Here is a 17,463-nt window from a genome sequence, read left to right as displayed (position 1 = left end):
CAAGGACGTGGTCAATCATGGCTCATTTGTGGGAAGTAGAGAGTAATTTCTTTCCTCTGCACTTCCATATAGCCTTCATTTATTTTGTTTGTTTGTTTTCCTCCCTTCTTTTTATTTTTCCTTTTCCCCTCCCTTTTCCCCTTTCCCTTTTTATTTCCCCTTAGTTAAATTGTTTAGTTCATGGTAGTCTTTATTTAATTATTATAATTTTTTCCCTTTAATTAAATTATCCTTATCTCAACCCGTGAGTTGTTCTTTGCTTTACTTCTCCCCCTCCTCATCTAAAGGAGGGGGAGTGAGAGAGCGGTTGTGGGGTTTAGCTGCCCAGCACGGTAAAACCACCACAGCTACAGCGCAGAAAGAAAAACCAAATTGCTTCCAAAAAATCAAAGTAATTCAAAATCCTTGGTATCATGCAGCCGTGCCACTGGCAAAGTGAGCATTCCCCTGCCTCTCAAAGCTTGCTGTACCCTTGATCTGCTGTCTTGCTGCTGTTAATTGATTGCAACTCTACATGTCTGATCAGGGCTACGAGTTGTTCTCGATATGGAGATCATACAACATATACTGTGCACGCTTGTGTGTATAGATATGTTTATCCTGTATGCATGTACATCCGTATGCATATTTGTGTGCTGGCCCCCAGATCCCTCATGTTACAAAGCATCGGCCTCGAAGGCATACTCATCAAAATCTTTTGTAGAGCCAGCATTTTTTTCTAGTTCCCTCAAAATGAGAGAATTTTTACGCGCTCTCTGTGTCGAAAAGGCAAAAATTCTGATTTTCACTGTCGCTCTCGCTAACTTTCTCTCACTCCCTCCTCGTGTGTGTATAAACACAGATGTGTGTATGCGTATGCACATCTGTGGATTTAGATGCACTGGTATGTTTTTTGCTGTACAGGTAATAAAGACGGGGAAAGGTTTTTGTGTTTTCTTAATAGGTGAAGAAATCTTGAAGACCAGAGATTGGAACATGCTGAATTTTAAATTAAAAAAAAAAAAAAAAAAAAAAGTTAAATTGTCCGGCTGTGGAAGATGGAGCCTCATTTTTGCAGCCACTTTGAATCACGAGTTCATCTCTAAATGCGCTGTTTTTTTTTGTTTTTGTTTTGTTTTGGTTTTTGTTTTTTATTTTTTTGAAGAGCTAACTAACCGTGGCTGCATCCAGTCTGAGAGAGCATTCAAATGGACTTGCTTCCTCTCTTAGTTATAAGCTGTTTAAAAGCGCATCCTATGTTTGAATTGTGGATGAGAGGTTCCCTTGGCAAAGTGAGGAGGAAAATTCTTCCTACCCCTTTATTATTAATTCACGGATTCAGTCTTGGTTCGGCCTACAGGAGCAGTTAACTGGAAGCCTTTGAAGATCGATAACTTTGCTGAGGTTTTCCAGGTAGGTGAAATCGAAGACCCACAGGGCCTGGAACGTGCTGTTTAATGCGTCCTAACTGTGTTCTAGAGAAGTTATTTGTAGCCATAGTTGATTACTGACTTACATGTATCATCAGGTGGTTTTTTAAGGAGTGACTCCGTTTTCAGGCTTCCAGATGTGCTCCAGGTCATATTATTGAGGATGTGGAAGAGAACGCTTGCTGACAAAGCTCCTGGCAGCTTTACAGAACTTTAATATTTAGTTAGTTCATGTAACAGCTGATTTCAAGGCTTTGCTCTCTTTGAGAGACTGATAACTTGATTTGATTAACTGAAGAAAGCTGGAAAAATGTTCGTTCCTCATTATTTTTCACTTGTTACTTTCTTTCGGGTTACTTTTAAAAAGAAGATTTCACTGATCACAAGCCAGTAGAAGACTTTCAGCCCAAGCAAGGGTGAAGACAGCTCTCTCCAAGAGCAGAGGAAGTCCCTGTGGAGAGAACCCGAGCTTGTTAGCAGAACTCGTCGGCATGTCTAAACAAGGAGACGATTGCTACTTCTATTTCTATTCTACCTGTAGCAAGGTATGGCTGGCATTCCTTTGCTTTGCTTTTTTTCCCCCTTTTTTTCAGGAAGGAGTAGATTAGGAGGAGGAAGCACACTGGTCTTTGGTTAACTTGAGAACCAGATAGATTGTGAATTCAGTTGTAGCACCATTAGGCAGCAGCATGGCCATTTTTGAGGCTGTACTCTATTTTCCTTGTTGGTTTCCTTTTGGTTCCAGGGAGACAAATGTGCCTACCGCCACTGCGAAGCTGCTCTGGGCAATGAGACGGTCTGCAAGCTGTGGCAGGAGGGTCGTTGTTTCAGGAATGTCTGCCGATTCAGACACATGGAAATTGACGTGAGTGCCTAACAATGTGTTCTCAAAATAAATCCACAAAAGCATTTTTCAGTGCCGTAGGTGTACTGATTGTGCTTTTGCAGGATAGATTTGTTTGCTTCAAAATCATACTGGTTTCTGTTACCAAGAGAGGGGGTGGGAGGAAGCAGAGGGAAATAAAATCAATGCCTTAGGTATGTCTTAGCAAGATATTTGTTTATTTTTTTTTATTAGATGCTGACAGTTTTCTCAAGAGATGCAGAATAGCTGTTAAATAGACTGCTAAAACCTGCTGGAGCAGGGGGGTAATAAACAGGCTGTTCTATCCTCATGGGAGCAGGCTTGATAATGAACTATCAGGTGTCTTCTGACCCACAGTCCTTCAGATAACGCTGTTGTAGCTGCCTGGGGTAGGAAGTGGGGAAAGTTAAAGGTGCAGCAGAACTAAGTCTCCAAGAAGTAGTTCTAGACAGGGTTAACCTAGGCAATTTCAGATGTTCTTTTTCCCTCTGAATAATCCTAGTATAATCCTAGGTGTATTAGTTTAAGCCACCCTCAACTGATGTCTGAGAGTGCCTGTCTTCTCAAACTGAGTGATGACCAAACTAAATGTGCATAGTGGTTACAGCTTATGCAAACTTTGTGAATATGCCCAGAAATACTACACTTAACTGAGAAACTGACCTTTGGAATGATGTTTCAGCACTGTGTTGTGACAGCTGTCACGATCTGGAGCTGTGCATCTCTTTGCAAGCCTCAGGTGCATGTTATCACGAGCTTTTCTTTCTTTCTGTCTTCAGAAAAAGCGCAGTGAGATTCCTTGCTACTGGGAGAACCAGCCGGGAGGCTGTCAGAAAGCCAACTGTGCTTTTCATCATGCAAAGGGACGTTACATCGATGGACAATTCTTACCACCAAGCAAGAGTGAGTTTAGGTCCTTTTTCTTTAAGCGCTGAAGAATTAATTTTGAGTATTACTTAGTGGGTGCCAATCCTGTAGGGGGCGTCAGGTAACTGTTCATTTGTGAGGGCAGGAAAAGGTCTGCAGTCATAGGTGTACTGCACCGAGTGTACTGCTGGTGTTTGTTTTCTGCTTTCGTGCTCAGCTTCTCTTTGCTTTGTGTGATGTTTGCCTTGCAGTTTGCTTCCTGTTGTTTCCTCTTTTGCTGGGTGGTAGGGAGATGTGTTGTTGTTGGAAGGGAAATCATTGTTCACGGTGTAAGCAGTGATGGGATGGGCAAAAGGAGATGCTGAATTCGTTGTCTGTGCGGGTTATCTGCCTTTGCTACCATCTCTTTGCATTGTGGTCAAAGTTTTAAACTGCCATATTACCGATGATCCTCCTCTTCCTCTAGCTACACTGCCAAGTCCGCCTGAGTCCGCGGACGATGATCTGAAAGTGGCTCAGATGTCACTGCAGCAAAACAAACTTTCTGTACAGTCAAATCCCTCTCCACAGCTAAGGGGGTGACGAAAGTGGAAAACTCTGAAAATGTCCCAAGCCCTACACACCCTCCAGTTGTAATCAATGCTGCAGATGATGATGAAGATGATGATGGTGAGCATGTTTTGGTTCTTGGAAGGAATTTGTGCTGTAAATGAATGTGTAAATCTTTGGTTCTTGGAAGGAATTTGTGCTGTAAATGAATGTGTTAAATCTTTGGTTCTTGAAGGAATTTGTGCTGTAAATGAATGTGTTAAATCTTTGGTTCTTGAAGGAATTTGTGCTGTAAATGAATGTGTTAAATCTTTGGTTCTTGGAAGGAATCTTTGCTGTAAATGAATGTATAAATCACAGATGACCTGAGGTCTGACTAGCGATAGGGCAGGCAGTCTGGCCAGGTCACTGGTGGCTTTGTCTGGCAGTCAGTGGACAGAAGCTGAAACGTTGGAGGAAAGCTTAGAACCACTCCTGGCTTTAGCTGGTCTTTTGTGTAAAGTTCTATGTGAAACTAGGAAGGAAATTTCTTTTTTCTGTCTGAAGAGCAATGTGTTGTGTAGTAGTTAAAGCTGCAAAGAGAATCTAGAGTCCTAGATGTTTTGTCCTAGTGTATTCTACTTAGGAGTTCATCAGGTCAGTGTAGCTGTTTAAAAACAAACAAACAAACAAACAAAAAAAAAACAAAACAGCAACAAAGTTTTTTATATGAACCATGGGCTGAAGTGTCACTGCATGAGCTACGTAATCATGACCAACCTGGTCTATGCATAACTGAATCGATTTTTCCCCTTCAGACCAACTTTCTGAGGAAGGAGAAGAAACTAAAACTCCCGTCCAGCATCCAGCTGCGGAAGGCAAAAATGGATTACGGGTGATTTCCACTCGGAAAGGCAGTTCTATTACTACTAAACAAGGTATGCCAGCACCTTAGTAGGATAAATCAGAAGAACTTGACAGTTAAGTCAAAAGCAGCGTGGTGTAAAAACACAACAAAATGTAGGGGTGCTGAATGGAGTCGGTTATTTCCATGATCTCATTTCTGCCATTAATACCATCATGTGCCCATTGGGTCAGAAAGGTGAACTCCTTTTCTTTACTTTTGGAGAACAAAACAGGGCCACAGCATGGAGTTTAAATGGCTGCACGTGCAGCCTTGCAACCACTGTTGATAAGCCATATCTAACGATAGAGGGATCTAATATCGTGTAAATGGATTAAAATATGGATCTAATATCGTGTAAATGGATTAAAATTAAAACTACATTTTGAACCCTGAAGGATGAAAGGAGGGACAAAATGCCATTGGTTCTATGGCTCTTTCACTTGTGAGGAGTGTTGACAGGCTTTATTCGAAATACTTCAGAAAGTTCCTGAGCGCTAAGAAGCCTGAGGACCTGTGGTCCTCAGTGAGTGCCTCTAAGCCTGTCTCATGAACTGTTTCCTGTTTTCAGAGGGCAATCTGAATTTTGGAATAAAAACACTTGAGGAAATCAAATGGCAGAAGATGAAGGAAAAAAATAAGAGACACGGTGGTGAGTTAATATTGCCTACTTTCTTATCCTGTTCACGGCAGGTGATGGTGACTGGGAGCTGCTTGAGGGACAGACTTCCATTTTTAGCTGGGGGCATAAAGCAACCTGATTCTCAGCCAGCTGGTATTCTAAATGGGAGTTCAAAGGGCAATCAGAGGCAAATTAGTCACCTCTCTTCTTTACATGCTCTGCCTGCTGTATTTTTGACAGTAACAAATCATTTAAAGTTTTTTGTTCTTTGTGATAGTTTTTTATGTTGGGTAAACTTCCTTACATTTTGGTTGCTCTGAACAGAAGGTTCTTCAAGATCTTCTCTTCGTCCCGTTGATTCTATGATTTTTCCTGCTCCAGAAGAGGAAAATGTCCGGACAGTGGTGAGAACTGTGACAGTGTCTTCCAAGAAAGGTAATAATGAATGCTTTTGTTTTGATTTCATTACTCCTAAACTGGAGGGTTAAGCAATAATTAAAACAATTCACCCATGTTAGCCTTCTGGTGCTGCCTTCTGTTCAAAACGTGCTTTTATGCTTAAAGTCCCTGGTTGTACTGGAAAGATTTGGTGCTCAGGTTAAGTGCAGTGGCAGGAGAAAAAAAAAAGTGTCAGTATGCCAATAGGGGGGTAACTGAAAAACAGAAGAGTAACGAGAAGAGCGAGCTGTAGGAGCCAGTGCTATATAAGAAGCAATTTCTGAAGCATTAAAGAGGCGTACAGTGGCAGGTGTGGACACAGTATGACAGGAGTTTGTGTATAAATTGTTTAGAGCTGTGCAAATGCCTTTTAAAGGGAAAAAAGTGTGGAAGTACTTTTACTCGTAGACATTCACCTTAGAAAGGAATATTTCTCAGCATTTGCACCTAAGAATATTCTGCTTGCTTATGCAGCTTTGTTCTGCACAAAGTATAGGTGTCAAGCAGACTCAGATTCACTCTCTACTATCTCAGCTGGAATTTGAAGCAAGCACTGAGACTATTAATATTTTTTTTCCATGTTAATTATAGTTAAAATATGAGTTTGTGTGGTTTAGCTGTCAAAACAGTGTCTGACTAGGGTTTTTTGGACATGGGCTAACAGGATAATATTTCTGTTGGCTACTGGTTTCTGTGAAATAGAAAAAAAAATTCCCTTTTGTTTTAGGGGAGGAACCTGTGGTTCGAGTAGATCTTGCTGATAGACAAGGAAAACGGAAAGCCTCCGTGGGTGAGAACTTTTTACGAGCTGTTACATAGGTGCTGCCTTCTATATATGACTGCATTAAAGAGTATTTGTGATGTATGAAAGGAAAATACATTGCAGTGGAGATCTGTGTTGACGGCAGAAACGGAAAAAAAAAAAAAAAAAAAATCATTTAGCAGCTGAAAGGCAATTCTATGAAAATATGCTTGAAAAAGAGAAGCTTATTGTTGACTGTTCTCAAACCTTCCTGCAAAGAAAAGTTCTTACAATATTCCTTGTTTTCTCTGAAGATGATGTAGGCAGCCTTCCAGTGAAGCGCAGCCTTGCTGAAAGGCTGGGGAAGAAGGTAGAGGCTCCGGGAAATGCTGACAAAGCACCCAAGAGAGAGACAGGTACTAAACGGGCATCTGGATTGGATTCCTGGGTTTCGTATTTAGTCTTTCTGTTTGTCCTTTTCCAGTGATGTTTCTTTTTGCATGTTGGCTGAGGTCGTAATCACTGGGATTCAAAGTTACCTTTCCTGTCTTGTTTTGAAATGTGAACCTGAAGTTGACATTATGCAGCCTCCCTAATTCGTTCTTTTTCTGTTTTGCAGTTCGAGTTCCAAAGTCTCTGAAGGACAGGCTGGGATTACCTCCTAAACAGACCAGTACTGAGAGAGGTAACAGCTAGATATTAAATATGCTTTCTCCTCCTTCCTTTCCATGAACTTGGACTGCTTTCATACATCCCTACAAACTAATTTAAACGAAAACAAAGAACTGACGCCTCTTGCTTGAGTGCTGAAGCTCTTCTGACAGCCACTATCAGAACTCTGGCTCTAGGTGTGTGTTTATTTTCTACTTGTGCCTTGTCGAGGTTTTTAGCTGCTTCTGTGAACCGTTACGTACAATTAGAATAGAACCACTGCCAGGAGCAGGAATTTGAAATGCAGTCTGAAAAAGTAATAAAGTAAAGCAGCATTTCTGTGTAGCAGTTCTCTCTGGATAGGGCTGGTCTTCAAAATACAAGTGGCTCAGAGGAGGAGGAGAATGTTGTTCTAAGGATATTGTTCTAAGATGCATTATTGGGAACGCTCAAGATGAGTTTTCCTTAGTGCTCTGACAAATTTTGGAGACTTAAAATATTGCTGGACTCTCTTTAAATGTTGGTGCTTCTCCTCATTTCTTGATGATGACAGGGAAGGCTGCCAAGCCGATGGGAGAGATCCATGTGAAAACACTGGAGGAAATCCGTCGTGAGAAAGCTCTTCAGAGATGCGAAACTCAAGCCAAAGCCGAGGCTGAAGGGCACGGTAAAACTGAAGATTCCAGCGCAGGGGCAAGAGCTGCTCGTGCAGGTCGCATCCAAACTTTCTCTGAAGCCTTGTCTGAAAAAAAGAATAATCGCTTGGTAGAAGAGAAGAAAAAAGCAGGAGAATGCCATAGCAAGAGCGAAATTCAGGGTGAGTCCAAGAAGCAGCTCGCTCTGTCCGGGCCCAGCAAAGGGCAGGCGAAGGAGCCGGCAGGAAAAGTCAAGCCAGAAGGAGAAGTGCGTGTTAAAACCTTGGAAGAAATAAAGCGTGAGAAAGCTCTGCGGATGCAGCAGAGTGAAGGAGATGTGCCAGCTCCCTCAGCACAACCCGGACCTGCCCCAGCAGAGCAGAAATCTTTATGGAGCACAAAACTAACAGGTAATAAGATGCTTTAATGCCTGCCCCAGTGAGGTGCTTCCCATATTGAGCAAGTTGTTTGCTCAGGATCTGCTTCATGGATAAATGCTGAATGGCTTGCACATTGTAGCCTTTCTCTCTCTCTCTCTCATGGGACACAAGGAAATAAATGCACAAAGGAAACAAGTACCCAGCTTTCTTTATTTCTGCTGTTGACAACACTTTTTTTTGTCTTTTTTTAAAGCACCTGAAAAAGAAGAAAAGAAGGCAGTGGAATTGAACCGGCCTTTTCCTAAACTTTCCTCTGGACCTGATGTACAGGTGAGTCCTCTGTGAAGACACACATACATTCGTACAATTTCTGATAATTCTGACAAGTTTTGTTACTCACCGTGTGCCACCCTCTTGAGTGTGTTCTTACCCTTCAGCAGCTGGTAGGAGCTGCAGTGCAGTCTAAATCCTATCACCAGCAGCATTTCCAGACAACTCTGTAATCCTCAAACTTGGAATCAGTCTGTTTATACCACAGCAACAAAGAAACCCTGTTAGCACCAGCTGAAATCTACACAGTTAACGTGGAGGGAATTCTTTTTGTTCTTACTGACTTGATCTGTCAGACATGAAGGATTTAATACAGAAGGCCAGAGTTCTGTGTTCAAGGAAATCAATCTGTCAGTGGATACTGTATAGGGGAACTTGTATGACTTTCTGCTGCTTAAAAAGAATGTGATAAATAGATGTACAGCAGAACACCCTAGCTGTTTAAAGAAGCTTGCTATAGTGGATATTGCAGATATGTGAGACTGCGTCCATAGTAAAGCATGGCTCTTGTTACAGGCAGAATTTTATGGAAAAAAAACAAACAAACAAACAAACAAAAAAAAAACAACAGTAACCTGAACGAGATTAATATGCTGTTCCACATCAAGACCATTTTGGAGGGATTGCTGATCAGATTTTCTTAACGAAATCTCCACGGATTTTTTTTTTTTTTTTGTCCTATTCATGCACTACTTTTCTTTCCTTCTAGCCCACTCAGCAGAGTGGAACTCGTAAATGTCCAGAGAAGAGCTTTGAAGAGAGACGGTGGGAGAAGTGGCAACAGAGAGAACAACAAGAGAAGCTTCGGCAGGAGGAAGCTGCTGTCAAATCTACTGCTGGCTTCTTTAATACTGAACCAGCAGGGAAAGTGGCAGCTCAATTTCAGGGCCAGGAAGCTAAAAGTAAGTGTTGAAGGTTAAGAGTTACTTAGGTTGTCTTCTGAAATACAGACAGAAGATGACAATTCTCATGCTGTAACTCTGGCTGGGTGCATTTTGCCACGCAGTGCTACGAAGTGAAGGGTGTACTTTCTTTTTCTTAGTTTGCTTCTTTTCCTGCCAGCCAGATGTTAGGTAAGGAACGGGAGACTAGAAAATGACACTACAAATGTGGACTTTGTAGAACAACTTAACTGTGGGACATCACTGCAAGGGAGAGGAAGCTGGTACAACAGTTGCATACACTCTTGTCCTACTATAACTGCTGCTTTTTCCTTTCCTAGTGGGAGCAGGACTTTAAATATAAAAGCTGTCTATATTTGTGAACCTAGCTTGCACTTAGGATTGCTATGTGTCTGAGGTTTCCCTTGTCCTGGATTATTATTTACTATAGCTCTTCGGTTTCTTTGTTCCTTTGTATGGATTGTTGGTAGACAGAGTTTACTATGTGGAAAAGATTCCTGAGAATCCAGGCAATGGCGGTGTAATTGTGCTGGCCAAATGCATTTAAGTGTGTAGAAGGACTGTGGAAATGATTAAGAGAACCTGGATTTTTCCTGAGGCAGAGCAAGACTGTATCAGTTCTCTCTTCCTTTTACTCTAGCCAACTTTATGACATCTGCGAAGCCTTCGCGTGGGAAAGTCACTTTCCCCAAGAAGAAGGCACTGAAACGTAAGGCACCTGGGAGTTACCCGTCTGCCATAGCAGCTGTGGAACTACAGACTGCCTTTGATGCTGACATGATGGGACCTCCAGCCAGAAAAGCAGCCATGGTAAGGCCAGGGGCTAATGCAGCGATGGATCCCTTGTTAAATTTCTACCCTCCTCTATTTGAAAAGGTGGAAAACTCAAACGTTCTGCAGGCCTTCTGTTTCCTTTGAAATCCAGTAGCTGTCTCCAGGATGCTTGTAGAACCCTTCTGTATTTATGAGATGAATGGCACTCTTTAACCGGTACTCTGATGCTGTGATTTCTCTGGTGTGGGGGATTTTGTCCATTAATGCCATGTTCTTAAAAGACACCAGATCATGAGTAACCTCCAGGTGAATGTGAACTTTCTTCAGGAGCACCTTGGTTTTGTATTTTGGCCACGGCTCCGCAATGCCAGAGGAGAAGCAGTGTGGAGGAAAAAGCTATTAAGGAATCTTTTACCCATGTGTCATAAATACTGTTTTGCTGCTTTCTAGGGTGTTTCAGACGTGCCGGAGCACGTCCCAGCCATCAGACTTGAAGAAAATCCCCAAAACAGGTGACAACCCCAACTTGTTCTTTTTCTTAATCAGTGTATATCCCCAGGGAAACATAAGTTCTGTCACATGTGGGAAAAAATGAGGGTTCTGAGATAATTGAAGCCAAAATCCATCAAAGGAATAAGTCACCTGAAACCACTTTCTAGCAGCTAGCAGGATTGCTTAATTAGGCTTTCTTGAAATGCTGCAAGTCAGCACAGCTTTCCGGTGACTTCTTGGGTTGTCTGAATACCTGAACGAGGATGAGGTGAAGTTCTACTTCCTCGTGAGGTGATAGATGATGAGTAGTGTCCTCTGCCTTTTGGTCCTCAAGAATGCCACCTCAACTCCAGGTGCCCTGGCTTCACAGATAAACCCCCAGACTGAAAAATGTACCTGGTAACACATCGGGCTCTAAATGTAGCCCTGGGTTGATTGATAACAATCCCTGTGTAAGATTGAAGCGTAGGAGGGCTTGCCTACAGTTTTAAGAGCCAGTTTGCAGGAAAGGGATTTCCCGTTAAGAAATGGCATATCCTGATTGTTCTTTCTTGCTCTCCCAAGACCTGAAGTGCATCTTGGAAGCCCGGAAAGATTTGAGGAGCAGATGGAGATGGATCTCGAGACCTCGACCTCAGCTTCTTCCCAGCCAGAAGAGGCACGGACACGCCGGCTGAGTTCCACAGGGAACGCGCCCTTATCTGCGGATGAAGATTTTGAGAAGCTACTTTGGGAAATCTCAGGAGGCAGACTGGAAGCCGAAATCGACTTAGACCCAGGGAAGGACGAGGATGACCTCCTCCTTGAACTCTCCGAGATGATTGACAGTTGAACTGCGTAGTCCTAGGGTATAATTAAAAAAAAAAATAAAAATTAAAACTGTTCTTCTTGTTGGATACCCCGAGGTGATCCTTTTTCTAACTGAGGCTTTGCAATGAGACTTAAAGCACAGTCCGAAGTGGTAGAAATTGGCAGGATCTGCGCTCAGTTGTCCTAAATTTCCCTGCTGGTCAGAGTTAAGGTCTTGTGCATGCATTCTGTAACTATAGGTGGTTACCTTCGATATCAAGAGGACAAAGCACTTCTTTTGGCACAGAAAGATCTCCATTGGCACGCCATGGTGGCTGCAAATCGATCTTCTGATGGAGCGATGCTCTGAAGGCTTAAATGTAAAGCTTCTTCCTTCCTCCGCCCTTGGCACAACTCGATCTTGGGCACATTGTGAAGCTTCGGTGTTCTGATTTCTCGGACAGTTGATAGCCAAATCCTGGAGTTACTATGTCAACTCTTGACTTTTACTCGTGTATGCCATTGTTTTGACTGTACCCGTGTCAGATGATGAAGCTGTAGGGGTGGGAGGGAGCAGAATCGTTATTCCAGTGTGTTGTGGACCAAACTTGCTGCCAGGAATGGGGGTGGGGGTCAGCCCACCCAGCCTTCCTTTCAATTATCAGGGAGGATCAAATGGTGAAAAGCAGCAGCTCTGCCATGCGGCTCCGCTACCCCCACTCCCTTCTCTTGTGCTATACCAAAGTTCCCCCAGGCTTTGGTTGGTGCTTTTTGCTGGTGTGAGGACTCCGGGGCAAGCAGTCGGGACTCTGCCGCTGTCACGGGGTCGATGAAGGGTTGTTTAAGTGCCTCTTGGTTTTAAAACTTGCTCCCCTGAGCTGCTGGCTCTGCTGCCTGCTACAGCAAATGTTCGGGTGCCGTCAGCATCGCGCTTGGGCGTGGGCACTGACCCTGCGGAGGACAGAGCTGAGATTCGGGTGTATTGTGTACCCTGCCACCAGCCATCGTTTTTTTTCCCCTAGCAGATCAATTTTGAATTATTTTCCGAACTTTTCGCAGCACGGTAGGCTCTTCCCGCTATGATTTGTGAAGCTGTGGGGGCCCTCAGGCATTTGCTGCTGGCAGAGGAAAAGCGCTTGTCGAATTTGTTGTAAATACTTAATGTTTGGACAAAACCACGCGTCTGTGTGTGTGTGTGTGTGTGTGTGTGTGCTGTGACACCCCGGCCCCACCAGGGAAAACCTCCGCCAACGAAACTGCTGCTGGAGCTCACGCAGGCCTTCATCTTGCCGAAGGACTTCACGGGGACTTCTGCCAGCTCAGAAATGGGGGAGAAAAAGCAAAATCAGGAGGAGGAGAGCTCAGAGACTGCGCCCACCTGCCCTCGCTTTCCCTTCACCCCAAGAAGCCCTGTTCTACCATCAGCCTTCGCCTCTTCTGCCTGCGGTGCTGGGAGCGGGAGCGGCGAGGCGGCAGCAGCCATGGCGTACCGCGGGCAGGGCCAGAAGGTGCAGAAGGTGATGGTGCAGCCCATTGTATCCTTCCTGTGGCTGGGGGGTGCCATGGAGGTGGGTGGGGGGCGGCTCGGACCTCAGGGGGCTTGGATCTGGGGCCCTGGGGGCTCGACCCGGGCCTTGAGGCCTTGTTGCGGGGCCCTGAGGCCTCGCTGTGGGGTTTGGGGCCTTGTCCCGAGCCCGGAACTGTCGTCCCCGTGCTGAGCCCTTAACGCAGCGCCCCAGAACCTCATCTTCTGCTACCTTGCTCAAAATACCTTCTATTCCTACATCCAGATCGTTTATAAAAATATTGAAGAGTACCGGCCCTAAAATGGAGCCTTGAGGGACCCCACTGGTGACCGCCCGCCAGCCTGATTCAGCCCCATTTACCATAACCCTTTGGGCCCTGCGCGTTAGCCAATTGCTCACCCATCGTATGATGTTTTTATTTAGCTGTATTGTGGAAACGTCAGATTGCTCATTGAAACTGCCCCTGAGAGTTGCTCCTCGGAGCGTTTGGGAGCTGTCGTGGCTGTGGCTAGCAGGTATTTCTGAACACATGAGAGAACAAAAGTGCTCAGTGTTTGTGGCCCGACTTACTCTCCTCCTTCGTTCTGCAGAGGTCGAGGATCCAGGTGTGGCTCTATGAGCAGGTGAACATGCGGATAGAAGGCTGCATCATCGTGAGTATCCGCACGTCCCCATGTTACATCTTTCATTTTCCCTCATTCACAATCGTGTTTTTTGGTCAAGAAAAGTTATCACAAGGAAAAAAAGATTTGTACTTCTCTGCCCTTCCCCTCGCCCTGCCCTTCCCTCCCGCTCCTGAGCCCTTCGTCAGGCCTTGCTGGGCCCTCTGTCCGGCTGTCTGTCCATCCATCCGACCCTCTGGCCATCTGTCCCACCACCCTGCCCCGTCCCTGCCCTCTCCCTAAGGAAGCAATGAGTCCCCGGTCTGCCTTCATGGGGGGGGGGAGAGGGGAGGTTCTGCTGAGAAAAAAATGAAAGATTTCCCCCTTAACGGGCGCCTTGCTAGTTCTTTTGAGTTCCAACCTTCTGCCTTCCTTCCGTAGCAGTGCCTCTAAGGGGTGCGCTGTAAGGCAGCCCTCATCTGGCGCGTTGCTCCTCCGTTCCCCCAAGGAACTGCCTTCAGGATCTGACTAACTCTGGATGCACCCGGTTGTCGCCTTAATTTCTCCTTTAGCTTGCTGAAAACAAGCCGGTTGGGTGACCTTTTGCGTTTCTCGCTTAAAATTTGGATCTCGCTTAAAATTTGGAGGTCTGTGTTTCCTTACGCTGATGTCCACGCTGAAGGTGCAGAAGGGTTCCGTGCTGTTGCTTGGGTCAGCCTTGTTGCCAGGTTTGGAATGTTTAGCCTACCGGTGCTTCGGTGCTGTTGGGCTGCACTCAGAGTGTGAGCTCTGGGCGTTATTTCTCAAATACTGCGTTATTTGAGCGTACAGACCCGAGATATTCTGCGGAGAGGTGATTTAAGGCACGTCAGAACCACCGCTGCGGCATGTGCCAGCGTCGGACGCCCGTTCGAGTGATCGGGCGGAGCAGGTGAATTGAATTTGGTGCTGGGTGGCGAGGTGGTGTTGGGGGAAGAGCTAGGCTAAGGAGATCTTCCTCTTGCTCTGCCCCTTCCCATCTCAAATGGCCGCTTCCTGGGGAGATGGGTTCGTTGGGAGGTTAACTACAACGTTACAGCGAGGATGAGGAATCAACTTTAGTCCCGTAGGTATTTGCTGCCAGGCCGCAGCGTTGATTTCAGAAATTGTATTTAAAAAAGGGAAAAGAAAGGAAAGATGAATTCTTTAACATACTCTCTTTTCTCGGAGAGTAGATGGAGGAGCTTCAGCAGTGCCCTTCCTCCGGAAACAACTCCCAGTGTCTGCTCAGACACTGAGGAGGAAAATGGAGGAGAGCCACCCGATAGAAATAAAGGAAAGAAGGGGTCATGGATTAAGGGAAAAGCACTACTTAAAAAATTGGTGCTCTCTAAAAACGGGTTAAGGGTTTGGGACCTGCAGGTGCTGCCTACACCTGTGTGCGTTGCAGTCGTGCCTGTTGCCACTGAGCAAAACGGGGAGAGCTGCTTTGTCGAACGCGGCGTGTTCAAGCACGTGCCACTGCCTGGAAGAAAAGCACGGACTTCCCTCGTGTGGGCCTTCTTCCCTAGCGATCTGTGGTTTACCTGATGGTTTCCCATAAGCTGAGAATGTTTAAAAGAAAAAAAAAAAAAATCAAAAACCAACACCAACGTTGAGAGTGGTGAAGCAGATCCTCACGTGGGGACTCAGAATCAGCGGTGACATCACCATGCGAAGCATTGTGTGCGCTTCGGGTTGGGGCTGCTGCGAGCCTCGCAGCGGGGAGGGAGAGCGGATCCGGGGTGCCTCTGTGTCAGCCCTCTGCCCTGGTGGCTTTGTGAGCACTGAGAGTTTGACTCCTGTGTTCCCAGCTTTCGCTTCTGCACCTGCAGTGTGGCAGAGCCAGCGAGCTGCTTGCTCAGCTGGAGGAGGAAGAGGAGTGACCTCAACATTGCCGAGGTAAAGCACAATTATTGAAAAGATTTGCAAAGATGTGGGTTGTACCAGCGCGGCTGCTGCAGCTGCAGCAGATCCTGGAGCATTGGAGAAGATAGAGAGGGTTTTCTTCATGAAAATAATGCTGTTAAAAGTGTTTTCATGCCAGAAATTAGGATAAACGCCTCTGTTGTTTGACATCCTCTATTGAGCTGGCACATTGGCATTACAGCGTACCTGGCACGCTGTTTGTATTAAAAAAAAAAAAGGTATTTTATTCAGGGCAGGCCAGAAACCTGCCTTGGCACTTGCACATCGCAGCAATGCTTACAGACCCTGCATCCTGGCTGCCAGGCCAGGATCTAAATCCGATGGTGCTGTTGGTAAACTGAAGCTCAGGAAGCGCTTCTGGGTTTTTTTGTCCTTCCATGTGAATTTTTACCCTGTGAAGATGGTGTATTAAGCTATTTTCGTAACAACAAATAGGTTTAAAAGCAGTTTCAGTTTAACATCTACACACTTGGGTGTTATTAACAGAGCTTTGTATACTGAGCTGGTGCTTGGTAGGAGAAAAAACATCAATCTTACCTGGGAAACCTGGACCCCCTCAGCTACATACTGCTATGAGGAAACTCAAATGTAAGAACACACTTAAATAACACCTCACCAGAGCTGTTGTGCTCCTGACCACCAAAGGCACCTTTTTCCAACACCGTCGTACTGGAAGTTGATGCAGCTGGTTCCATCCGTAACGTGTGACTGTACAGTGCTGTAAAAGAACTATTTTTTCACAGCTTTGGAGAAAGTGAAGCAGAGAAAACCACGCATAACCACTGATACCTGGACCCCAAACTGCCACAGACTGACGGTGATGCCCACTGGATATCTCCTGATACCCTGCTGCCTTCTGACTGCTCCAGCAGAAGTCCTGTTTTAATTAGCCAGCAGGTCCCTCTGAGGGAGGGACTTTGCTAAAACTCCTGCCGTAGGAAGTATCCTACGGGAGCCAAGTTGCTAAACTGATATGTGGTTTTCCCTTAACCCCCTCACCCCTGACTTTCCAGCTCCTGACAGCACTGCCAACGTGTGCAGTGTCACCGTGTGCCAACTAGGTGCCAGCTGCCATGGTTTATATATTGTAAAATTAGTGATTTGGGACTTGTGAGCACTGAGGAGAGGCTAGCAATTGCTTAAGAGCTTTCCTTGTGTCGCTCTGGGGCAGGGAGATGGGTGAAACATCTTAGGCTTGAAAGTGATTCCCTGCAGAGTGACGTGCTCAGATCTGCACAACAGATCTGTCGTTTTGGTCACCTTATTAGATCCCTGCTTGAGAGGTTGCTTGCAAGAATCAATTCCTCTTCACCTTGATGTGTCAAGCTAAAGACAAATCTGTGCCGAAGCACTGTTTGATCAGACGAGTGCCTCAGTTCAGGATTGTTCTTTGACAGCTACAGAAACAGCAGGACGATCAGCGCCTTCAGGAACAGATGAATTTGATCTTGAGGCTGTCGTAAAACAGGTCCCTGAAGTTTGAAGACTCTTCAAATAGTTTGGGCCAGCAAGGAGCAGCTGTACGTGGCGGCTGCGGTAACTCGGTGCTCCGAGTCTCAGAGAGCGTGTTGACAGGTGACCCCCAGCTGGCTGCTGGAGGAAGCTGAGGCAGCATTCATCTCTAACCTTTGCCTTCTTGGCTGGCATCTTTGCACTCCTGCTGTCAGTGGGTGTTGAGTGTCCTTCCCGGCAGCCTCAGAACGTGCCCTCAGATGTAGGCAGCGTTTAGCAGCTAGAATTCCCTCAAATAGAAAGAGTACAAATGATGCGTTTTCTGCTTTTGCTTTGGAACTCTTAGCTTGAGGTTTTCCTGCAGGCCTTGAGGTTTCTTGCAGCAGCAGGGATGAGTTGTGTTAGCAAGAGGCTGTTCTGTGCTTCGACTGTGGGAAGATGAATGGTTACGTGTGCACCGTTAAATATAACTTGACACCTAGCACACCGCACTTGCAGCCTGTGGGGTGCTTTAACAAGCAGGTAAATCAGCAGAGGCTGTTTTGCAGCCGGGGTGATGCTGGGTGATTAAAAAGCAGGGGCAGAACAAGGAGTTTCTAGTGTTTGTT

At 45.4% G+C, this 17,463-nt stretch overlaps 1 protein-coding gene across 1 annotated transcript; it reads left to right on the top strand.

Moving 5' to 3' along the window:
- Positions 1–1,900: 1,900 nt before the first annotated feature.
- LOC309890680 (zinc finger CCCH domain-containing protein 11A-like) lies at positions 1,901–5,225 on the top strand (the record flags this gene model as incomplete). The annotated part of the gene is given in 7 exon segments (XM_082785107.1): positions 1,901–1,954; positions 2,155–2,274; positions 3,054–3,177; positions 3,608–3,718; positions 3,721–3,810; positions 4,488–4,607; positions 5,145–5,225. Coding segments are annotated over 7 exon segments (700 nt in total), but the record flags the coding sequence as incomplete, so codon positions are not given.
- Between the last annotated feature and the right edge of the window lie 12,238 nt (positions 5,226–17,463).

This window comes from Aythya marila, assembly GCF_965140915.1.
Source record: "Aythya marila genome assembly, contig: HAP1_HAP1_SCAFFOLD_614, whole genome shotgun sequence".
NCBI classification, from domain to species: Eukaryota; Metazoa; Chordata; class Aves; order Anseriformes; family Anatidae; genus Aythya; species Aythya marila.
This window is presented reverse-complemented; position numbering and strand designations above follow the sequence as displayed.